Raw genomic sequence first — 25,422 nt, 5'->3', positions numbered from 1 at the left:
CACTTCATCTCTACCTCCTGTCTCTCAATGACGCACACTTGTGTGCACACACAATACACACAAATAACCCCTTGGCCAGAGAGTAGTAATATGACCGTATGGGACCCTCCTTGTTTATGAAACATCTTCAGATAAATGGAGCAACTCCCATCTCTGTGGATATGCAGTAAATCCCTTCTGGCTGAAATTACAGTAAATCCCTTCTGACTTCTGACAGACTTCCGGCTTCTGGCTTCTTGAGATTAGGTTTATGTGAGATTGAGAACTGTTGTTTATTCTCTTACACTTTCTTCTCTATATTCTGCTCTAACTAACCTCTTCATTTGTCCTACTGATTACACTATTTGCTGTGCTTAGTTGACTGATAACTAGATTCACTGTTTTTTGTCTCAAACAAATCTTGTGTTAGTGGGCAGCCTTTCGTTCCTAGTCTGTTTACTAGCTTCGAGCTTAGCAGTGTAACGTAGCTCAATCAGTGCCCGCTGCAGGATTCGATCCGAGGTACACTGCACCACAAGGTGACATCACTGACCACTCGGCTAAGGGGGCCGACCCCCCCAGCCGACTGGCCAGTGAGTCTTATGTAGTTTACAGTAGTCACCTTCTCCTGGAAGCGCACCCTCACGCTGTGTCATTCCATGCTCCAAAGAGACTTATGAGGATCTGCACGCTTCCGGACATTTCTGCATGCCACCGCTGCCACCAATCTAACATAGCTCAATCAATGCCCGCTGCAGGATTCGATCTGAGGTGCACTGCACCACAAGGTGACATCGCTGACCGCTCGGCTAAAGGGGCCGACCCCCCAGCCAACCGGCCAGTGAGTCTTATGTAGTTTACAGCAGTTAGCTTTATTGCATTTGCAGTCAACACAGCCTCATTAAAACAATGGTGTTTGGTGACTGTTCCGGAGTTACAGATAGGTTGTCTCTACTAGAGAGACGTGTCCATGAGTTACAGCTGCTTCTTTCAGCTAGGATTACGTTAGACCTGACGGGCACTCTAGGTGGTCCCAGGCCTGACAGTAGACCTGCTATTGTTAGCACTAGCTCAGCCTCGTCGGCAGATGCAGCGGGGTTTGTCTCTGTTTACCGGCATGGGAAGGCTTGCAAGAAAGAGCAAGTCACTGCTCGTGTGGCCTTGGTCTGAGTCATCTCTCCTGACAGCAAACTGGTTTTCACCCCCTCACCAGCCCCGTTGGTAGTCCTACCGGCAAGCATGCCTCTCTTGCTCCTATTGACAGCATAAAGTAATACATGCTGCTCATAGGAGACGCCATTACCTGCGACATCAGATTAGCTTCGCCAGCCTTGGTTCACCATTTATACAGGGCCAGAGTCTCCAACATACAGGATAATCTTAGGCTGCTGGCATCATGGAGGGATGATATGATTGGGATGATATGATTGATATGACTGGGTTACATGAAATATGGCTGAAACCAAATGTTTTCTTCCGCTTAAATCCCCATTTAACGAAAGTCTTGCTGAGGACTTGATTGGTGTTTGGTACAGCCCTGTGCGGACTACGCAGAAGATGCCAGAGGGGTAAACGAGCCGGAGCGCTTGTTAACCTGCAACAGAGGGGATTTAGAACCGCGCTTCTGTCAATCCGCCTGGCGAATTTCCGCTCTCTGGCCAACAATATGGATGAACGCCTACTCATTAATGAAAAAAAAAACTCGGACTTTTCCAGATCTGCGGCCTTGTGTCTCACTGAAACCTGGCTTAGTGAGCATATAATGGACAGTACACTTTATCTGCCGCACTTCCAACTCCTCCGGTTGGACCGCGAAACGGAGCTATCGGGGGAAAATGGGGTGGCAGCATATGCTTCTACATAAACGAAGGTTGGTGTACGGATGTCACAGTGCTGAAGAAATCATGCAGCCCTCACTTAGAGACCCTTTTCATTGACTGTAAATCATTCTATTCACCGCGGGAATTTTCATCATTTATTCTGGTCGGTGTCTATATCCCACCCGAGGCCTGTGTTAAAGAGGCACTAAAAAAACTGGCTGATCAAATTACAAACATGGAGCGCAAATATCCAGACTCCCTACTCATTATCCTTGGGGATTTTAACAGCAAATCTCAGCCACGAACTGCCAAAATACAGACAGCACACCCTGGGCCTCTCTGATCACTGTCTGATTCATCTTATCCCAGCCTACAGACAGGAACTAAAATCTGCAAGGCCTGTGGTTAAAACTGTGAGGAAATGGACCAATGAGTCAAAACTGGAGATCCAGGCCTGCCTTGACTGCACTGACTGGAGTGTTTTTGAGGCTGCATCTACAGACCTGGACGAACGTACTGAACTGTGACAACTTACATCAGCTTTTGTGAGGACATGTGTGTGTCCACCAAAACTTTGTGTACTTTCAACAACAATAAGCCCTGGTTTACAGCAAAACTCGGGCAGCTTCATCAGGCCAAAGAGGAAGCCTATAGTAGTCGAGATAGGATCCAGTACAACAAAGCCAGAAAGCGCTCACAAAGGAGAACATAGTGGCAAAAAGGTGCTACTCTGAAAAGTTGAAAAACAGGTTTTCTGCCAATGTCCCAGCATCAGTCTGGAGAGGTTTGAAAGACATTATCAACTACAAGACACCATCCCCCACACTGCAGGGAACCATTAACTGAATGACGATCTAAATTGATTTTACTGCAGGTTTGAATAGCAAACTTTCACACCCCTAACCCTCTCCGGCCACAACACACAACAAACTGCACTCCCTGCCAGCCACTCTCCCCTCCCCACTGAACCCCTACTTGCTCTCAGGATCTGTGTTGAGGATGTGCGCCAGCTCTTGCAGAGAGAGAGGACCAGGAAGGCACCGGACCCAGATGGCGTGTCACCCTCCTGTCTGAAAGTCTGTGCTGACCAGCTGGCCCGCATTTTCACAGTGATCTTCAACAGATCACTGGAGCTGTGTGAAGTGCCCTCCTGCTTCAAGAGCGCCACTATCATTCCGGTCCCCTAAAAAACCCGTATCACAGGATTAAAGGACTACAGGCTCATTGCCCTGACGTCTGTGGTCATGAAATCCTTCGAGAAACTGGTGTTGGCCCATTTGAAGGAAATCACAGGTCCCTGCTCAACCCCCTACAGTCTGCCTACTGAGCAAACAGGTCAGTGGAGGATGCCATCAACATGGATTTCACAACATCTTCCAACACCTTGCCTCCCCAGGGACATAGGCAAGGGTCCTGTTTGTGGACTTCAGCTCAGCATTCAACACCATCGTCCCAGATATTCTCCACTCCAAACTCATCCCACTCACTGTCCCAGCCCCCATCTGCTGGGTGGATTAAAAACTTCCTGACACACAGGAGACAACTGGTGAGGCTGGGGGAAAAAAATCACATCCAGCATCCGGACAATCAGTACTTGCACCCCCCAGAAATGTGTGCTCTCCCCTCTACTCTTCTCCCTCTACACAAATGACTGCACCTCTGATGACCCGTCTGTTAAAGTTTTTTGACAACCCATACATCACTGGCCTTATCCAGGATGGTGACGAGTCCGCATATAGACGGGAGGTTGATCAGCTGGCTCTGTGATGCGGCCATAATAATCTGGAGCTGAACATGCTCAAAACAGTAGAGATGACAGTGGACTTCAGGAGGAGCCCTCCAACACTCCCCCCCCCCACCATACTAAACAATACGGTGTCTGCGGTGAAAACCTACAGATTTCTAGGTTCCACAATCTCCCAGGACCTAAGGTGGACATCCAACATAGACACAAAATGACAGTGGATTTCAGGAGGAGCCCTCCAACACTCCACCCTCACCATCTTCAACATCACCGTGTCTGCGGTGAAAACCTACAGATTTCTGAGTTCCACAATCTCCCAGGACCGAAGGTGGACATCCAACATAGACACAAACACCAAAAAGGCCCAGCAGCAGATGTAATTTCTCCACCAGCTCAAGAAGTTTAACCTGCCTCAGGAACTACTGATTCAGTTCTACACTGTAAGAATCCAGTCTGGCCTCTGCACATACATCACTGTCTGGTTTGGATCAGCCACCAAACAGGACAGGGACAGACTACAATGGACAGTTAAGTCTGCAGAGAAAATCATTAGTGCCAACCTGCCCTCCATTCAGGACTTATACACCTCCAGAGTCAGGAAACGGGTAGGCAGTATCACTACAGACCCATCAAACCCTGGTCACAACCTGTTCCAACTCCTCCCCTCTGGTAGGTTCTACAGAGCACTGTACCCCAAAACAACCAGATATAAAAACAGTTTCTTTCTGCGGGTTGTCATTCAAATAAATGTTTAACACTGTCAAATTAATCCAACCATTTTGTATATACTGTACTGTACATTGTGTGTATACTGGTACACTCTATCATGTCCATCTACCTCAAGCATGTATGTAAGTAACCTGCGAACATTTATTTCAGCATCTCTGATATATTCTCTGCACCATTGCACTTTATCACCTTTTATTTCACCTGTATATTGTCAATCCTAGTGTATAAGTCGAAGATTGTTGTGTTGTAGTGTTTTTATTCTATGTTAAGTACACTGAGGAAGCCATGAAACCAGAGTCAAATTCCATGTATGTGCAAACCTACACGGCCAGTTACATGATTCTGATTCTGAAATGAAGCTTCCCCACCTGAGTATACTTATGTTCATGTAGCTCAGGCAAATAAACAAGGTGGGGGTGTCACCTTAATATTTAAGTCTATTTTCAATTTATCTTCTAAACTTGAAAATAAATTCAAATATTTTGAGGCTCTTAATCTAAGTCAATGTCCCTCAGCAACAAACAGATTCTGCTCAGTCCACATTGTGATACTCTATCGGCCTCCTGGCCCTTACTCGCTATTTTTTTAAGAATTTGGAGACTTTACCTCAGGTCTTCTTCTAATGCGATTCTAATTCTTGACAATTTCAGTATTCATCTGAATAAGGCTGGTGATCCTCTAAGTAAACCCTTTCTGGTGCTTGTTGGTACTTTTGAGTTTGCTCAGTTTTGTCAAGAGTCGACTCATTGCAGTGGTAACACTCTTGATTTGGTTTTATCTAAAGGGATAGCTGTTTCTGATCTGACTGTCTTGTCAACCACATCTGCTGTGTTAGATAATTTTCTCATTGAATTTGAAGCCTCATTGGCCTGTCCTGTTAAATTCGGATATAATTGCCACTCGCCACATTGGTCCATCCACTGTAGCTGCATTTGGCCAGCAGCTGCCTCAAGTCTTTGCTCCTTTCACCGTAGAAAGATTCTGTTGAAAATCTCACAAGTGTCAAGTCATTAACACAGGCATTCCTCAAGGATGTGTGAGTTCTCCCATTCTGTTTACATTATATACAAATGTTTGTACAAGCAGTCATCCCAGCACTTTTGTTGTCAAGTTTTCTGAGGACACTGCCATCTTGGGACTTATGGATAGACACTGGCATTTCTGGCTTTAGTTTAGAGGTTGAAAAGTTTGTACAATGGTGTGATGACCATCATCTCATTATAAACACTAAGAAAACAGAAAAAAAATATTTTTGATCTAGGACATCTGGGGGATCATTCTCCACTACTGATCCATAATCCTTGTATTATCCAGTTTCATTTTTACAAATACATGGGTGTACTGTAATCTGTCTTGGAATATCCGTTTGAATTCTGTGTGTCAGACATGGGTAACTGGCGGCCCGCGGGCTGCATTCAGCCCTCTTCCTCACTCAGTACGGCCCACGGGTCAATTTCCAAATATAAATAAATTGTTGGTTTCACAGGCATTAGAAGCAAGCGGGCCATTTAACCACATTTGAACCTGATCCCAGTTGTAATTGTACTGTCCACTGATAGAGGGCGCTCCCTCAAAACACAAGAGGCCTGTAGCCAAGCAACTGCTTGCATGGTCTCATCTTGGTCTTGATGGGCCTCTTCCGCAATGACACGCAACAAGGAGAAACATGAACGGCAAACATAAATAAATACATAAAACTTGACCTTGAGAACCATGTCTTCCAGGTAAGATGGGAAACAGAATAACTTTTTTTATATATATATATATTACAATATTTTATTAGGACAAGGATGTAGCACAACAGCACAACCACAAAAGAACAGGTATTTTCTTTTTTTACAATTTCAAACCTGCTTTCCCTCAAACCAGGGCCCCTATGAGCCAACTATGATTCCCGCCCCACAGTCCTCCTTGATGGGATTGAAACAGTACGTGAAGCATGAAGTCAAATCGAGCACTCACATACACAGCGACACAAGCAAACAAAAAGTAAAAACCATAATAATACAGAAAGATAAATAAACACTAGAAAAGAAGAGTTGGTAGTTGCTGACATTCAGGCCGTTATGCTGGACTACTGAAGATCCAAAGCTCAGGAAGACACAACATGCACTCTACTGAACACGCAGAGCCTTCGTCTACCCCTTCATATACAGGGATCTTATATGGGGGGGGGGGGGGGGCATGTGGCAGACAGACAGCGAAACCCGCGCCCGATGCAAACAGGCACAAGGCATACCCTTACTGTGACACCCTGCCAGGGGTAAGCTGGTCAACATAGTTGATCAATGGTCTCCAGTGAGAGTAAAATCTATCAGAGGAACCTCTCATTGTAAATTTAATTTTCTCCAGTTTTAGGAGAGACAGAATATTGAGCAGCCAGGGTTTAAATGAAGGTGGCAGGCTGGACTTCCATAAAAGGAGAATTTTCCAACGGGTGATCAAGGAGGTAAACATGATAACGTTTGGATGGTTGTTGTAGTGATTTCGTCCAGAGGTCTACCAAAAATAGCTACATGAGGTGAGGGAGGGATTTCGATTTTTAAAATTTATGAGAGCGCATCAAAAAATGATTGCCAGAATCAACTGAATTTGGGGCACGACCAGAACATGTGCGTCAAATCACGGGGGGCTTGTATGCATCTATTACATCTATCATCTAGGCTATCTGGGTAAAATCTGGAAAGTTTAGCCTTGCTATAATGGAGTCTTAAGTACCTTGAACTTTATAAGGCTGAGACTAGCACAGCTGGAGGATGAGTTGACAACTCTTAAGGCTTCTTCCCAGGAATTATCAGAGAGGGTAATCTGCGATTCATTCTCCCAATCGGTTCTGATCTTATTAATAATAGACTCATCCGCTGGGGATAAGAGGTCATACAAGTAGGAGACATGGCCCTTGTGTAAGGATCAGGCTCTAAGTATAACATCTACACCATTGGGGGGTGGGATCTGGGGGGAGTGGGTTCTAGCAAAATCCTGTAGCTGAAAATATCTAAAAAAATCAGGGCTGCCTAAATCGAAAGCTGCACGAATAGATCAAAGCTGGCAAACAGGCTGTCTATATACAAGTTTTCCAAGCAGTGGGTGCATTTCCTCTTTAGAGAGATAAATCTAGGGTCAATTGCAGCTGGCAAAAATAAATGATTATTGCAAATAGGGGTCACCTGGGGGAGAGTGAGCCACCCAAAGCGACGCCTAATCTGTGCCCAGATTCTCAGAGTGCCGATAACAATGGGGTTAGATGTGTACTGTGAGGGGGAGAGGGGCAGGGTGCTGCATTCCAAGGCCTGGGGTGAAGATGAGGAGCACGAGATGAGGAGCCTCAGTCTGATACCAGCTACCCTGAGGTGAAAAAAACCAGAGGATGACCTTGTGTGCATTGGTGGCCGAAGAAGTTGGGTAAGCCAAGCCCACCCAACAACCTGTCTCTCTGTAGCAAGGTTCTACCAATTCTCGCATACTTACCAGCCCAGATAAACGAGGACATAATGCCATCAAGAGAGTTGAAAAACGATCTAGGCAAAAAGATAGGGAGACATTGGAAAACATATAAGTACCTAGGTAACATTTTCATTTTGATAATCTGTACCCTTCCCGCTAAAGAAAGTAGTAGATGACTCCACCTCTGTAGGTCAGATTTGACTGTTGCTGTTAGTGCCGTAAGGTTTTGTTCCCGTAGTGAACGAATGGATCTAGTAATAACGATGCCCAAATATTTAAATCCTGGGTTAGATAGTTTCAAAGGTATTGGCGACATTGGTAAATCTGCAACATATGCTTTTTTGGATATTTAATTTATAACCCGAGAGCACACCAAAAGATTCCAAGACTGAAAGAAGATGAGGGATACTAGACAAGGGGTCAAGCACATATAAAAGCAGGTCATCAGCATATAGGGAGACTCTATGTTCTGTACCCCACCTCCAGATACCCTTAAGCCCACTCTCTGCCTTTAGGAAAGGTCAGGTGTGGGTGCAGGTCTTTGTTCCAACCAAGCAGTTACACACCTGATTCTATAGATCAACCAATAGTCTAGTTCCAACCAAGCAGTTACACACCTGATTCTATTAGTCAACCAATAGTCTTTGCTAAGGACCTTGATTTGTAGACTCACGTGTGTAACTCCTTGGTTGGAACAAAAACTTGCACCCACATCGGACCTTTCTGGACCATGTTGCCTATCCCTGCCTTAGAGCAATCGACAGTGGCTTGATAGCAATCGCGAACAAGAGCGGTGACAATGGACATCCCTGGCGCACCGATGCGTGAGGGGAAGAGTAAAAGTAATTGAATCCATGAAACAAGGCCTTCACTAAAGCCGAATTGTTGTATCGTAGCAAACAAATAGGCCCACTCCACCCTGTCAAAGGCTTTCTCAGTGTCAACAGATATGATCACCTCTGGTTCAGTAGAAGGTGGAGTGCGAATAATGCTGAGAAGTCTTCATATGTTCGTGAAAGAGTGCCTCCCCTTTATGAATCTCGTCTGATCTTCCGAAATGATTGAAGGCATAACATATTCTAATCGCCGAGCAAAGACTTTAGCTAGTATTTTCACATCCACAGATAAAAGTGAGATTGGAGGATATGACGCACAGTTCAATGGATCCTTGCCTTTCTTAAAAATCAGAGATAGAGGCCTGCATAAGGTTAGGCAGCAGTGAGCCCTGGTGGTGAGACTGATTAAACATTTCAAGTAATAATGGGGCTAACTGATCTGAAAATTTTTTATATAATTCTACTGGATACCCATCAGGGCCTGAGGACTTGCCACTATGCATTAACTTAATTGCTTCTTTGATTTCAGAAAGTGTTAAGGGGACATCAAGCATTTGGCGATCGCTGGTAGAAATCTTGGGCATGTCCAAATTCTAAAAAAAAAAGTTAAGCAGTTGAGCTTCATCCTTGGTAGATTCTGATGTGTAAAGTTGGGAGTAGAATGTTTTAAAGATATTATTAATCTCATCCGAGTCAGAAGTAAGGGAGCCTGAATCATCTCTAATCTGGGTGATTTGATTTGATGCCATCTTGGCCTTCAGTTGGTGGGCCAATAAGCGACCAGACTTGTCTCCATGTTCATACATGTCCCCCGAGAGTGCAGTAAATGACTTTCTGACTCTCTTTGTTATGAGAAGATCGAGCTCCATTTTGAGTCCCATCCTTTATTTATATGGACTGGGTGATTGGTTAGTTGTGAGCTGGTTGTCTGTGTTGGCAATAGACTCTTCTAGTTCTTTTTGGCGTGCTCTATGAAGTTTATTGTCATGAGATGTATGTGAAATAATTTTGCCCCTAATAAAGGCTTTCGCGGGAGTCTCTTCATTTTTATTTGTCTCACAAAAGAATGTAATTGACTCAGAGATGTAATTGCAAAAGTTTTTATCAGCTAACAAAAGAAGGGCAAAAGGGCAAAATCTATGAAGGTCTAGAATCACAGTAGAATGGTCTGATACAGTTATTGGTGAATATTGGGTGGATACAATAGATGGGATGAGTGTTTTATTCGCGATGAAATAATCTATATGAGAGAATGAACGATGTGCATGGGGAAAAAAAACGAATATTTTCTCGTAGAGGGGTTTAGAAATCTCCATGGGTTGACATAACCATATTGGTCCATAAAAGCGGAGAGAGTCTGAGACATTTTTGAGGATGCAATTATGTCTTGGGCTGGATCTGTCGAGTGTTGGGTTTATAACACAATTCATGTCTCCTCTCAGTATCAATAAGTGTGAATTTAAATTTGGGATAGAGGACAGCAGTAATTTCATAAAGCTATTGTCATCCCAGTTGGGGGCATAAACGTATGCTAAAATGATTGGTTTCTGATAAAGCATACCAGAGGCAATGACACAGCGGCCATTTATGTCAGTAATGACGGTGTTAGGAGTAAAATGTATATTTTTTCTAATTAGTATGGCTGTACCTCTTGTTTTCAGATTTAATTTGGGATGGAGTACCTGTCCAATCCAAGGCCTACTTAGTTTATGCTGGTCAGAGTTACATAAATGTGTCTCCTGAATAAACATTATGTCCACGTTTACACTTTTGATATGTGCAAAAATCTGCACGTTTCACAGGTGCATTCAACCCACCAGTGTTTAGCGAGATGATCCTCACTGCCTGTCCGCCACCAGTCCCTATGCCAGCCACACTAGCCATGACATTGTATATAACTTTAGGAATGTCAGGTCGGTCCTAGAATGCAAGCAACAATGAATAGAGGAAGTACAACACATGGAAACAACACAATATAATGTACATGAGTTCGATGAAAAAGAACTCCCATTTAAAGAGTAGACAAACAAATGGGTCTTCCCACCCACCTGGCTCTCCTTCCCCGTTCTATCCCTCCCAACCCAACCCAGACTTGTAGTCCTGAGAGATTTAACCCTCCCCTGTTCTGCTCCCTTCCACCTCCCTGTCCCTTTGCTTCCCATAATACAAACCTTCTCTGCCAAACGAATTGACACAAACTTCCCTTTCTTTATCATCCTTCCTTCTCAAGAGGTCTCAGCACCCCCATCCCTTTACTAAAAACCCTATATTAACAAGTGTAAACAGTTGTGAACAGTTGTTATATATATATGAACAATAAATTCGCAAATTCCATGACAATAACATTGTAATAATTTAAAAGAATAACAAAGTGCCTTGGAAACACAACTTGGGCTTACCCGTGGTAAAAGAAATCATTGGAAAACATTACCAGTGGTGTAAAGGTACCAGGAGGCTTGATCAGTACTACAAATATAGTTCTATTAGACAGAACACAGCAGGACGAGACAAAATGGAAAACTAGTTAAATAAAAGTAAAATAAGAACAAACATCATAGATAAAAAAGGAAAAATAAAATAAACAAAAACGATGTATATATACATATATGCATGCATACATATGCATATCTAAATACATACATACACACACATACACATATACATATACACACATATACACATACATACACACACATACACATGCATACACATATACACACACTTAACATATAAAATGTAGCACCAATAGAGCTCTGAGGGCACAACCCGATCTTACCCATGACAAACCGCAAGACAAAACATTGCACAACACCACCAATAATGTAAACCTACCAAGAGGCTCTAACAATATGAAACTAGTTCAATTAGAAACAGTAACGAACATGGCGTGACCATATAACATAAAAAGGCAAAAGGCATCATAAAACGTTGGGGAACACCATCCGTGAAATTGTTAATACTATGGCACATCACAAATAAAAATGCAAAGTTTGTCACCGTCTATATTTGTCGAGTATGGCCAGCGAAGCCGCTGCCATTTGTTAGCTGCTAAATTCCCAAGCTATCCGTAGCTACGATGAGGGTCGATCGCCGAAAGAAAAAAACAACAACAATGTACGAAGTGTACTATGATGGCTGGTGTTAAGCCCAGCCCAGTTTAGTGGTTAGGCTAGTTGGACACCAGCTCCTGTTGGTGGCTAGCAGTAAAAGCCGCGGCCTCCTCGGCCAAGGAGGACCTCTTCTTAGCTCCGCTTCGCAGCATAATCTGCAGGCGAGCTGGAAACAGAAGAGCTGGTCTGAGGCCCCAATTGTACAGCTTAGCCATGACATCCCGGTACTTTGAACACTGCTCTTGCATCTCCCGTGGTACTGGAGATGTCCTTGTCTCTTGTGGGCTTCGTAGACGATTAGGTCCTTGGTCTGGTAGTGGTGGAGCCGGATGATTACAGGTCGTGGTCTTGACCCTGGCTGCAGTCTGGCTGCTAGTGACCTGTGCGTGTGGTCCAGCTCGGGAGGAGATTGAAGAACCTGATCGCCTAGCAATTCAACCAGAAGTTGAGAAGACGTCCGTAGGTCGAGGCCCCTCAATAGATTCGGGGAATCCAATAATACGGGTATTATTCCCAAGGCTCCGACTCTCCAAATCCGCTGTCTTGGCAATCAGCTTGGTGTTGCTATCGGCTAAGACCTTGCATCGCTTCGCCAGCTCTGTGACTCGCTGATCATGTAGGTCAGCCGTCGACTCCAGAGCCTCGACACGCTGACCGTGTTTGGTTACTGTAGCCTAGGTGTTGTTCAATTTCTCCTCCAGAGCTGCAAAGGCGGCTTTAAACTCGGCAGAAATGTTAGCTCTGTGCTGTTCTAGCAGGCTAGTTATGCTAGCCATACTTGGGCTATCACGTGGTGTGGTCGAAACTTGGACGTCTCCCCTCTTAGATGACTTCGTTGGTTTCGACATTATCTCGGTATATATAACAGTTTCTGTTGGCAGATATATTTTTTATTGTCAGTGATTATGAAACAGTACTATTTTCAAGTAAACTCACGAAGTCCCTAAACAGAATATCTTTTTACAGAATTCAAAGGCAAACCTATGTGTTTAGTGTGCCTGGAAACAAAATCAGCCATGAAGGATTTCAACTTGAGTCACCACTACAATACCATGCACAAAGACAAATGGCATGTACACTGGAGGTGCCAGAGCTGCTATCATCGCTGATCTCAAAGGAAAGATACACCGACAGCAGAGCCTTTTTTACCAAAGCCATGTCTACACAGGAGTCCTCTCTCAAAGCGTCTTAAGCTGTTTCCCTTGAGCTTGCTAAAGCAAAGAAGCCCTTGTCAGATGACGAAACAGTGAGGCTATGTGAAGTAGAGATGGCTAAAGCTTTTGGAGATGATAACATGGCTAAAAGCTTTGAAACGGTCTCTCTGTCCCGTTGCAAAGTGACACAAAGAATTTTTGACATTTAAAATCATGCTGAGGGAAAGCGAAAACAAGTGATGCATGACTGCAAGTACTTCTCCTTAGCGGTGAATGAGAGTACAGATGTGATGGATGTTAGCCAGATTCTCATTTACACAAGAGCCATTGACAGTTCATTTGAAGTGCACGAGGAGTTATTGAAATTGGTGTTTTTGCATGACACTACCAAGGGCAAGGATGTTTTCAATGCCATTAAAAGTGTTGTACGTGAGCATGAGAGTTTTGACAAGCTTTCAGCTGTTGTTACCGATGGCGCACCATCAATGCAAGGAAGATGCACTGGATTCGCCGGGCCCTTGCCAAGCCAGTCTCTATATTTCTTCTTTCATTCTGTAGCTTGACATTTTGACTAAAATGGACCTCGGTTAGGTGCCTGGGGGTGGCTACGGCATCAGGGCGCGATGTGCTCTTTCAATTCGTAATTCCAAAGAGGCAGGGGGCTCCAAATTTTCCCATAACATGTATTCTACAAAGGAAATCATTGACAGAGAGTTCTCCTCGAGTCCATTTTTAACACCATAGATTCTGGTATTGTCTTGTCTAGATCGGCCCTTTAAGTCCGTCAGTCCAGGTGAATCTGAAGTTTCAGCAGCTCATTTACGGCTTCCTCCGTAGTTTGAATTCATGTTTTGGCTGCATCCTTCCTCTCTTCTGCCTCCCCGATTCTCGTGTTAGTTTTTTTTATTTCGTCTCGAATTGCTTTCAGCTGCTGACTGTTCTCTTTCCTAAACTTCCTCAGTGCTTTCAGTATGAGATCCACGTTTGGGTTGTCTGTTTGTTCTTCCCCAAGGTCTGTTCGTATATTGTTATCCTCCATAGAGCTGCTAGCCGGGGAAGCCTGTGTGACTCCCGTCTTCTTTGAGTAACTCAGACTGCACTGACTTCTTTTTATTAGGCATTTTCAAAGCCCACAATCTTGAATCAAATTGAATCAAAAGTTTTTGTAGATTTGAGTCGTAGTGAGCTTTTAAGTTTGTCGGTAGCACATTTTCCTATGCTGCCATCCCCTTACTTGCTAACCCAGAAGTCCATGTTCCCAGCAGTTTTAAGACAGCCGTGGTCAAGCCTCTACTTAAGAAACCACATATCGATCTAGGGTTTCTAATGACTAGTCTCTAATCTTTCATTCTTTTCTGAAGTACTAGAGAGAGTTGTGTATCAACAACTTTCAACCCAGAAGAAACCTACCTATCACACCACTGAAACTGTTCTAACCAGAGTGGTAAATTATCTTCTACTTGCTATGGACTCTGACTCCAACTCTGTGCTTCTATTCCTGGACCTCAGTGCAGCCCTTGACACCATTGATCACTGTATACTATTAGACAGAATAAATTATAATTTTGGTGTCTCTGGCCTATTTCGCTCTTGGCTTAAGTACTACTTATCTGGAAGAACACAGTTTATCTGTTAAAATTATATTACATCGACATTCTCTGATGTTAAATATGGCATACATCAGGGCTTGGTTCTTGGCCCTCTATATTTGTCTTTATATTTCACTTCTTTGCCAAATTATATGCAGTCTTGGAATAAATTTCAACTGCTGTGTGGATGGTACTCAGCTGTATGTGCCTATAAGGACTGATGATCATACTCAAATTACTAATTTAATTTAATTTTAATTTAATTCAAGTTTGGATGGCACAGTGGTTAACACTGTCGCCTCATAGCAAGAAGGTCCTGGGTTCGGGGTCATCCCAGGTTGTCCTCTGTGTGGAGTTTGCACGTTCCCCCTGTGTCTGCGGTGGGTTTTCTCAAGGTGCTATAGTTTCCCCCACCATCAGAAAGACATGCATGTTAGGGTTAATACTCCCGTATGTGCTCTTGACCAATCACCTTAGCCCCCCCCCCCGTCATTTGTCCAAGCCCCCCCAAACAGTGCACCAGCCAATCGAAGAGAGGAGAAGGACAACAGCTTCCTAAGTGGAAACCAGTGGTGATTCCATTTGTGGCGGGAGTTTCAGAACAGTTGAGATGCGTATTTTCCAAACACTGCATTTCAGTTATTTTCAAACCCCAAAACACGCTGTGCCAGAAATTGGTCCACCCTGGGTGTCCAGGTAATGTGGTGGTCTATTCCGTTGCCTACCAACACGGGGATCGCCATTTCGAATCCCTGTGTTACCTCCGGCTTGGTTGGGTGTCCCTACAGACACCGTGTCTGTGGGTGGGAAGCCGGATGTGGGTATGTGTCCTGGTCGCTGCACTAGTGCCTCCTCTGGTCAGTCGGGGCGCCTGTTCAGGGGGGGGGGGGGCTGGGGAGAATAGCGTGATCCTCCCATGTGCTACGTCCCACTGGTGAAACTCCTGACTGTCAGGTGAAAAGAAGCGGCTGGTGACTCCATATGCATTGGAGAAGGCATGTGGTAGTCTGCGGCCCTCCCCAGATTGGCAGAAGGGGTAGAGCAGCAACCGGGGCGGTTTGGAAAAGTAGGGTAATTGTCTGGATGCAATTGGGGGGGGATAAATGGGAGAAAATCCCCCCCCCCCAAAAAAAGGAGGAAATTGGTCCACCCCAAGGATCGGGTCCCCCGGCAGAAACAGAGCAATATAGTGTACACTTTTAAGTCCCCGGAGGATTGCCGTGAGTTATACATTGGGGAAATCAAACAGAAGCTGGCCAATAGGATGGCACAACACAGAAGAGGTAACATGCCAGGCCAGGACTCCACAGTCTACACTCATTTACAGGCCAGTTGCTGCTCTTTCAAGGATGAGGATGTGCACATCCTTGATAGGGAGGAACGCTGGTTTGAACGGGAGGTCAAAGAGGCCATCTATGTGAAGAGGAAACAACCTGGACCGGGGGGGGGGGCTAAGAGTACATCTGTCACCAATTTACAATGCTGTGATTGCAACTATGCCCCGATTCTCTTTGAATAGTGCTGGGATAGGCTCCAGCATCCCCGCGACCCTGAGAGCAGGATAAGCAGTTTGGATATTGGATGGATGGATAGTAAACATTGCCATTGTAACTCTAGTTAATGGTCATGGCAATTTGCATATGAAACCAATTGTTGCTTAACGTCGTTATGGCACTGTGTTGTTTAAAAGGGTGGGGATACCTGCAGTCAAGTTGAGACTGAAGAAGTCATTAGATGAGTGATGAAACGTATCTCTCAATAAATGTTGTGTCCAGATGAACTTATTCACCTTGACTTGTACTGCATTGCAGGTCAGTTTCTGTCTCAGTGAATTTACCAAGCACCGTTCTGCCAATGAGATTATAGAGTATAGATTTATTATTGCAACTGTTCTCTTCTCCCTCACGTCTTCTCTCTCTCTAAATGATGTCTTCTCCTGTCTCTTCTCCCGTGTATGAATGGTGTCATGCAAGTATCCCCTGCATGCACGTGTAGTCTGTCCTCCTTCCAAGTCTCCATACTGATGGTAGTCGCCACCTGGATGTTGCATGGCATTCTCCCCATCACATTCTTTATATATCTTATAAATCCATATAATTTTGTTATGCTGTTTCAATTTTGTATCCTTCTCTCTCTCTGATGTGTGGCTAATATCTTTTCTTGTCTTTTCTCTCCTGCATGTGAATGGTGTGATGTGAGTCTCCCCTGTGTGCATATGTAGTCATTTCATTCATTTACCTTTATTTAACCAGGTTAGTCCCATTGAGATTAAAATCTCCTTTACAAGAGAGACCTGGCCAAGAATGACAGCAGTACACCAGTTTCAGCACACACTCACATGAAGACAACAGAATAGCTCAAAGTGCAAAATAGCATAAAAAATGAAGGGAAAAGATAAAAACCTGTTATCAATTGAAACATTTACAATTTACAATAGACTCAGATTCCATAGACTTAACTATACCTTTAAATTCGGATAGAGTAACCAAGTCCTGGAGTTTAAGTCTATTCTGCAGGCTATTCCAGGCAGATTGTGCAGAAAACGTAAAGGCCTTCTTGCCCAGCTCAGTCCGAACTTTAGGAACAGTCATTTGCAAGGTATCCTGAGACCGTAACCCATAAGTGCCATGTTTTATGGACAGGAAGATAGATAAATAACGGGAGGGTACCCAGAATGGCCTTATAGATAAAAACATACCAGTGACTAAGTCACCGTGTTGATAGAGCAGGCCAGTTGACTTTGGAGTAAAGGACACAGTCATGAGTGAGAGCTCTGCAGTTTGTAACAAACTGTAATGCTCCATGATACACTGTCTAACATATGGAGACAATGGGCTGATGCATTCATGTACAGTAAGTAACCATAGTCAAGAACAGGCAAGAATGTTACTTCAACTAGTCTTCGCCTGAAATTGAGAGAAAAACAAGACTTGTTCCTAAAATAAAAACCTAACTTCAATTTCAACTTTTTCACCAGACTCTGTACATGGGGCTTAAAAGAGAGGTTGTCATCAATTAAAAATCCCAAGTATTTGTAGGTGGAGACTGCCTAAATTTGTTGACCTTGAGTAGTAACAATGCTCTGATTTAATCGTAACTTCCTAGTGTTTGAAAACACCATAAGTTTGTTTTTATCAGCATTCAAGACAGTTGATAAAGCTGAACTTGCACTCTGTTAAAAGCATTTTGCAGATACTCAAAAGCTTTGCTGAGAGTAGCCGCATAACAATAAATAACCGTATCATCTGCATAAAAATGGAAAGATGAGTTTTGAACATTTTCTCCCAAGCAGTTTATGTACACTGTAAATAAAAGTGGACCCAGGACAGAACCCTGAGGGACCCCCCGGGGTTGGAAGTTAGAGAATGAGAAAGACAAGAAGATAAAAAAGTGGGCAGATAAAAAGAGAGCGACAGAGACAGACAAAGGGAAACAAGGGGGTCAAAACGAGAAAGAGATGTTGGTATGTACGTAGTAAACATATGCATATGTGTTAATCTGACCTGAGCCTGCCTCTGTACTTTGTAAGGGTCCAGTCCATCCTGGTAGAACAGCTGATGATAGTGCTGCAGATCAGACCAGAAACTAACAGCATTCTGCCAAGGCTGAGACAGGAGGAAAAAAAGGCACGGTAATGAACATTCTCGATAACAATCATCAACCACATGTATTTAAAACAGAATTAAAGTAGGTATGATCACCATACAACACTACCCCATTTACACAATTAATGAAAGCTAAGTAGACTGGAATTTGAAATGTTTTTCAGGATTACAGCCGTACCAGGTAACTATGGACCATAATGAATAGGAATGTGTAATCTGAAAATCAAGGTACCTGGTTTCCAGAAAGTTCACAGAAGCGTGTGAAGTAAAAACCAGCCTGTGAGTCAACATATAGAGCCTGTAACATCCTTGCCATTCTGTTACTGCTCAGTGCTGGATCGGTACTACTGCCACTGGAACATGACTGATCACACACACACACACACACACACACACACACACACACACACACACACACACACATAAAAAATAAACATCTTTAAGAAAAGAATTCAGAACCACATTAAATTTTTGTTAAGGAAGCCATGTTTACTCCTACTGTTAAATAGGTCCCACCTAGAGGAGTAGCCCAGTCAATTACAGAAACCTATTGGTTTCACTGCAGTTTTATGGCCTGTCTGAAACCTTTCGAGACAACTTTCCATCCCATCTAGAAACATTTTCTCAGTTCAGTACCCTGGAGAACCAGGGCATCGTCCCCAGACACCTTTTTCCAAATTCAGATTTATTTACTATAGACCACACATTGTGGTATAGAGTACATCCATCCATCCATTATCCAAACCACTTATCCTACTCAGGGTCACGGGATGCTGGAGCCTATCCCAGCAGTCATTGGGCGGCAGGCAGGGAGACCCCCTGGACAGGCTGCCAGTCCAACACAGGGCTGAGTGTGTGTGTGTGGGGGGGGCTGTAAGTTGATTGTTTGTCTATGCATTTTGACCACTGGATACCATATAAAATAAGAGAAACGTTTGTTTGTTTGTTTTTTTTAGTTGTCTTTATGTATTTACTTATTTACACTCTGACTGTACCTTTCGGGAACTATGCTTGTACATATGACTATGTATACTTTGTGTAGGTACATAGATATACTATGTTTATTGCTTTTTCCCTTGTTGCCAGATGTGCATTGTATTGTTATACTTTGCAATGATTTTGTTATTATTATTGAAAAATTAATAAACATATTGTTTAAAAAATATCCCTCCCCTTGATAGGTGCTATTGTAAACAGATGTTATTCACTTACCGGTCAGTTGTTTTAATTTTTTGGCTGATCAGTGTATGTTCACAATAACATTGAACAATCTACCATTAATATCTGCTTTCTGTAATTTAAACCAGAGTGCATCTCTCCATACCATATCAAATGCTTTAATATAGTCAATAAAAGAACAAAACAGGCTCCTACCTGTGTGTGAGCAGAGTGAGGACATGTGGGCAGGCAGGTGTTAAGGTGGAAAGGAGGTGGGTTTATATAGCAGGGGAAGGGGTCAATCCCTGACAAGGGCATCACATATCTCTCTGTCCACAGCACAGGATGACAGGTTTCATCTCTGTCACCCTTAATACAATGGGACTGGGATGTCCAGTACCTGGGAGCCCTGTGGGGATACAGCAGAGTTGGCAGCCAACAGAATTACTAGAGAAGTATTTCATTAAAAATTATTAAAAACATTTGAAATGGGTTGACAATGTGGGCTAAAACGGAACTTTTGTGTTTTGAATTAAATGCATCAGTGTGGGGAGCCCAACATCGCATCTTGTCAGGGGGCACAAATGTCCCAACAGCACCCCTCCAGGTGGCTATAGTATAGTGAGCAAACAAGCACGGATTATTCCTGATTTATACAACGAAACTGAAGATATAGCCCAGAGTATGTAATGGTAAATGTTTTGATATACACATTGACATGAATTCTGTAATACAGAGACTCATGCAAAACATGCATTTAAACACACAATTGGTTAAAGCGGGCACTTAACTGCACCCATAGCACAGATGAATAAGAAGTGAGCTATCCAGACCAGTAGAGGAGCAGAGCCTCGGTGATGCTGGGCTGCAGCAGGCGCAGTTTCTTCTCTGTCCAGCAGGGGGTGGTAGTCAAACCCAGTCTGTAAAGCAGCTCTCCGCCCAAACTACTCCGACTGCCACTCAACAGGAAACGGCTTCTCATCATCATCAAATGCCTGATCCGACCCATATCAGTCACAAAGATACATTATATAACATAACATCAGTAGACACCAGAACTAACGTGCTATGACAGTGGGATTAAAAGAACAGCTAAACCATATACCAACTTTTGTGAGTTTGCTACCAACTAAAGGTGAAAAAACATCTACAAGTGCTGATCTCGGGACCAAGTGATGTAAGCAGTGCAGGACAAACACAGCTACGGATGATAAAAATAATGATGGGTATATTTAATTTAGGTGTGCTGTTGAGCAGCACTGTCAGCAGTCCATAGTTTTGTCAATGTTGTCTTTATTCCACACCGACGAGACGGCACAGGTGCTCACCCAGGCTCTGGTCATCTCCCGGCTGGACTACGGCAACTTCCTCCTTGCTGGCGCCCCGGCGTCGGCCATCAGACTTCTGGAGCTTGTTCAGAAAGCTGCAGCTCGTCTGGTGTTCAACCGCCCTAAGTTCTCCCACACAACTCCCCTTCTCATATCCCCACACTGGCTCCCAGTAGCTGCTCGCATCCAGTTTAAGACTCTGGTGCTGGCCTACAGGAAGAGAAAGGAACAGCTCCTTCCTATCTCCAGGCCATGGTCAAGCCCTACATCCCCCGCCTGACCACTTCGCTCTGCTGCCTCGGGACGCCTGGTTGCCCCGTCGCTCAGAGGCCCCTGCTGCCGATCGACCCGGTCACGGCTCTTTTCTGTCCTGGCCCCACAGTGGTGGAATGAACTCCCCACTGATGTCAGGACAGTGGAGTCACTGCCCATCTTTCAGCGCAGGTTGAAAACTCACGTCTTTAAGAACTACTGCCCTATTACTTGCTCGTAGCACTTATTGTATTCACTCATTTAAAAAAAAAACTCTCTCTTACGCTTTTACTTTAGCACTGGTTTTGCTCTTAGATGCTTGTTTAGATGTACGTATGACCTCTGATGACTAGCAGTTCTCCTGATTTCCTACGTTAAATGCACTTATTGTAAGTCGCTTTGGATAAAAGCGTCAGCTAAATGACTGTAATGTAATGTAAAGTAATGTATTGCCACACCTATATCAAACGGATCCATCTTAATTTCGTTAGCTGCAGCTGTGTTTGTCCTGCTACGCTTATATCACTTACAGCAAAAGGTTTCTCACATTTAGACGAAACCATAGACGAGGTAGGCTGTAGGGTGAAATTCCTCTTTTAAGTTAAGCTCTTTTTTCGCAGCTGTCTCACAAATAGTCGCCCATATCAAAAGAATGTAGCAGACTGACAGCTTGTGTTTTTACTTGATAAAACGAGTAAAAAAAATAAAATAAATAAAAACCACACACAGGGATAATTTAGTACGGCCAATTCACCTGACTTACATGTTTTCGGGAGGAAACCAGAGCGCCCGTAGGAAACCCATGCAGACACGGGGAGAACATGCAAACTCCACACACAGAGAACGACCCGGGATGACCGACCAAGGTTGAACTACCTCTGAGCTCGAACCCAGAACTTTCTTGCTGTGAGGCAATCGCGCTAACCACTGCGCCACGGTGCCGCCCATACTAACATATGCAATGCATTAATATCTCAATTGGCTATTTATCTTTAACTCAGAATATAGAATTTAAAAACCGTGGAAGGTCATTGTAACTGTCCATGGTCGTTTTAGGAAACAGTGAATTCCCGGTCGTTCTAATGTTAAACGTGTTTTTGAGGGGGCGCCCGAGTATCGTAGCGGTCTTTTCCGTTGCCTACCAACACGGGGATCTTCGGTTCGAGTCCCCGTGTTACCTCCACCTTGGTCGAGCGTCTCTACAGACACAATTGGCCGTGTCTGCGGGTGGGAAGCCGGATGTGGGTATGTGTCCTGGTCGCTGCACTAGCACCTCCTCTGGTCGGCCGGGGCGCCTGTTCAGGGGGAGAGGGGGAACTGGGGGGGGGGGGATAGCGTGATCCTCCCACGTGCTACGTCCCCCTGGCGACTCCACATGTATCGGAGGACACATGTGGTAGTCTGCAGACCTTCTCGGATGGGCAGAGGGGGTGGAGCAGCGACCGGGACGGCTCGGAAGTGTGGGGTAATTGGTCGGGTATAACTGGGGAGAAAAAGGGGGGGAATTTTTTTTTAAGTGTTTTTGAGCCGTAAACTGAATAATATGACTGTACGGTGATGAAATACATCAATGCTGGTGTTAATATTGACATTTCTTACCAGATTTATAAAAATGGGCGTTTCATGTTGAAAATGGCTCGACACGCCATCTACTGTTTTAAATAAGCACTGAACCTTGCAAGGCCAATGCTGACGTTGAGTGGACCGGTTGGGACTTATCTACGTTAAAAAAAAAAGTTAACGCCCTCAAATCAGAGGGGGACGACCCACCTCCCCCATCCCCGCCTTTGACTGTGAGACTGTGAAGCCATGCTCATTTTCAAATAGATTGTAACGATCACGATGAATAGACTCGCTAGTCCTTGGCTAACGGGTCGGACCCTTTAGTCGACTGGTTAACGTAGTCGCCCGTGGTGCGGGAGACTGGGGCATCCCGGCTGCGGCGGTTCCCGGTTGCCCCCCGAATTCGCTACATTGGTGTCAGAAGTGGGTTGGTGAGACCGTGATGCCATTGAAAGCGCACGCGCCCATGAGGCGTGAAGGAGCTGGTATGCTGAAGCGCAAGGATGCGGGGAGTATAACGTGAGGTAGTATAACGACCACGGATAACCAGACTCGCTAGCCCTTAGCTAATTAGTCGGACCCTTTAGTCGACTGGTTAACGTAGTCGCCCGTGTTGCGGGAGACCCGGATTCGCATCCCGGCTGCAGCGGTTCCCGACTGTCCCCCGAATTTGCTACATTGGTTTCAGAAGTGGGATGGTGAAACCATGAGGCCATCGGAAGCACGTGCGCCCAGAGGCGTGAGGAGCTGGTCTGCTGAAGCGAAGGAGGAGGGTAATGTAATGATCACGAATGAATAGACTCGCTAGCCCTTGGCTCGAAGCTGGATTACGGACCGGGCATGCCGGGCGAGTGCCCCGGGTCCTCGGACCACGAGGGGCCCCAACAGGTCAGGGGTATTGTGTTCACGTAGGGATCCTCAGTCATACCCTACAAGGGACGTTTATTCCAACCCTGCGTCGCGATGGAGGGCCGAAGCTAGTCTCTATTGATGCGGGGGCCCCAAGCTACAGTCTCTGCTGATGCAGGGCCCCAAGCTACAAAGTCTCTATTGATGTGGGGTCCAAGCTACAAAGTCTGTATTGATGTGGGGCTCCAAGCTACATGATTCAAAATTGTGTTGTACTTTGTAGTCACCATCTGAATCCCATGCAGATTGGCATAGTGTCGACTACCTTGTTGCATTTGCATTAGTTTTACATTTCACAATGTTTAGTATTGTTTGCGTAGTCTATCTGACTGGGCGGGGGCCGGGGCAATGGACGTGTATGCCCCGGGGCCTCCTGGTGGGTTAATCTGGCCGTGCCTTGGCTAACAGGTCGGAGTCTTATTAATCGACTAGCTAACGTAGTCGCCCGTGGTGCAGGAGACCCGGGTTCGCGTCCCAGTTGCAGCGGTTTCCAACCCCCCCCCCGAATTCGCGACAATCTGTTGATCAAGATTCCAGAGGTAACTCGCTAACCTTTCGCCCTTTTATTACATTTTCTACTAACCTTTTGAATTTCTCTCAATTTATAGTTAGTTATTGTTTTATACATCACCATTTTCAATTTGGGCGCAATGTTTCGGTGCCTTTGACGGCCGTAGATGCACCGCCGGATAACTGGGTCAGTTGGGCTGGGCTCGCGTCGCAGCTGGGGGAGCAGTCGCCCCGTCACCCGCCTCTCCCCACCGTCGGAAATCCGCGGCCCGTCTTGCGGGGCCCGCTTCCGTCTACGGCGCATCCGCGTCGTGGCGTCTTCGTGGGGCGGTGTCTGACGCTGTGCTGGAAGGCAGGATGGTAGAGGGGCCTGGGTACGGCGGTGTGCGGCGGCGAGCCGGCGACTCGCGCCGGGCCCTTCTCGCGGATCTCCCCAGCTTCTCCTGCCTCATACATCCAAGCCCCTTGCCCACTTTTTAGCATTTTTCAAAATTATGCAGTGGGTGGAGTTATGCTCAGACCTGGGGGAGAAGTTACACTTTTACTCTCTCAGCAATTAGCCAGGCCAGTGCGGTTCACATCATTTTGAGCCAAGAAGGGCTCCTTGGCAACGAAAAACCTGATAACCCATGTTTATAAAGTTTAATACAACATATGGTAAAGATCTGATGATTCAATAGACTCGCTAGGCCTGGCTAATGGATTGGACCCTTTAGTCGAGTGGTTAACGTAGTCGCCCGTGGTGCGGTAGACCCGGATTCACGTCCCGGCTGCGGCGGTTCCCAGCTGCCCCGGATTCGCTAAATTGCTGCCAGAAGTGGGATGGTGAGATCGTGAGGCCATCGGAAGCGCGTGCCCCCAGAGGCGTGACGGAGCTGATTGCGCAGTCACCCGTGGTGCGGGCGACCCGGGTTCACCTCGTAGCTGCGCCCTGAATTTCTACATTGGTGTCAGAAGTGGGATGGTGAGACCGTGAGGCATGAGGGAGTTGATATGCTGAAGGGCAGGGGCGCGCTTCCCGAAGGAGTGGGGTAATGTAACGACCACGACTGAATAGACTCGCTAGCCCTTGGCTAACGGGTCGGACCCTCAGTTGACTGGTCAGCGCAGTCACTCGTGGTGCGGGGAACCCAGGTTCGATTCCTGGCTGTGCCCTGACTTCGCTATGTTGGTGTCAGAAGTGGGTCCGCGATGGTGTAGCGATCTAAGCATCGGCTTTGTGTCGATGCAGTTGCCCACTGGGGACTGGGGTTCACGTCCCGGTCTCGTCAGATCCGGCTATGGCCGGACTCGATGAAGCAGCAATCATTGGCAACGCTGTCTTCGGGAGGGGGGCGGAGTCGGCTTGTGTTCGTCACGTGAATGCGTCTCTGTGTGTGTCGGAAAAAGTAGTGGTTTGGCCTGGATTCGCCTTGTCACGAAAGTGGGGAGGCATCTCCTTCGAGACTGCCCGCCGGAGAGATGCAGTTGGCGAACGCATGCAGTACGAGGGTGGGTGTTTGAATTAAAATAGGGATCGATTGGCCACTAAATTGGGAGAAAAAGGGGAAAAATCAGAAATAAATTTAAAAAAAAGAAGTGGGATGGTGAGACCGTGAGGCCATCGGAAGGGCATGCGCCCAGAGGCATGCGGATGCTGATATGCTCAAGCGTGAGGACGCATTTCCCAAAGGAGGAGGGGGTAGTGTAACG

General features: G+C 45.4%; 1 protein-coding gene across 1 annotated transcript in view; it reads right to left on the bottom strand.

Annotated features, from left to right (window-relative positions):
* LOC130118504 (regulator of G-protein signaling 22) overlaps window positions 1-25,422 on the bottom strand; it is a 76,207-nt gene that overhangs the window by 39,279 nt on the left and 11,506 nt on the right. The window contains exons 9-11 of the mRNA XM_056286956.1: window positions 20,002-20,163; window positions 18,243-18,363; window positions 17,909-18,010 (exon numbers count right to left, since the gene is read on the bottom strand). Coding sequence (XP_056142931.1) covers window positions 17,909-18,010; window positions 18,243-18,363; window positions 20,002-20,163 — 385 coding nt within the window. The remainder of the gene's footprint in view (window positions 1-17,908; window positions 18,011-18,242; window positions 18,364-20,001; window positions 20,164-25,422) is intronic.

The sequence above is a fragment of the Lampris incognitus genome, chromosome 9, assembly GCF_029633865.1.
Source record: "Lampris incognitus isolate fLamInc1 chromosome 9, fLamInc1.hap2, whole genome shotgun sequence".
NCBI classification, from domain to species: domain Eukaryota; kingdom Metazoa; phylum Chordata; class Actinopteri; order Lampriformes; family Lampridae; genus Lampris; species Lampris incognitus.
Note: the sequence above shows the minus strand (reverse complement) of the source record. Positions and strands in the feature narration are given on the sequence as shown.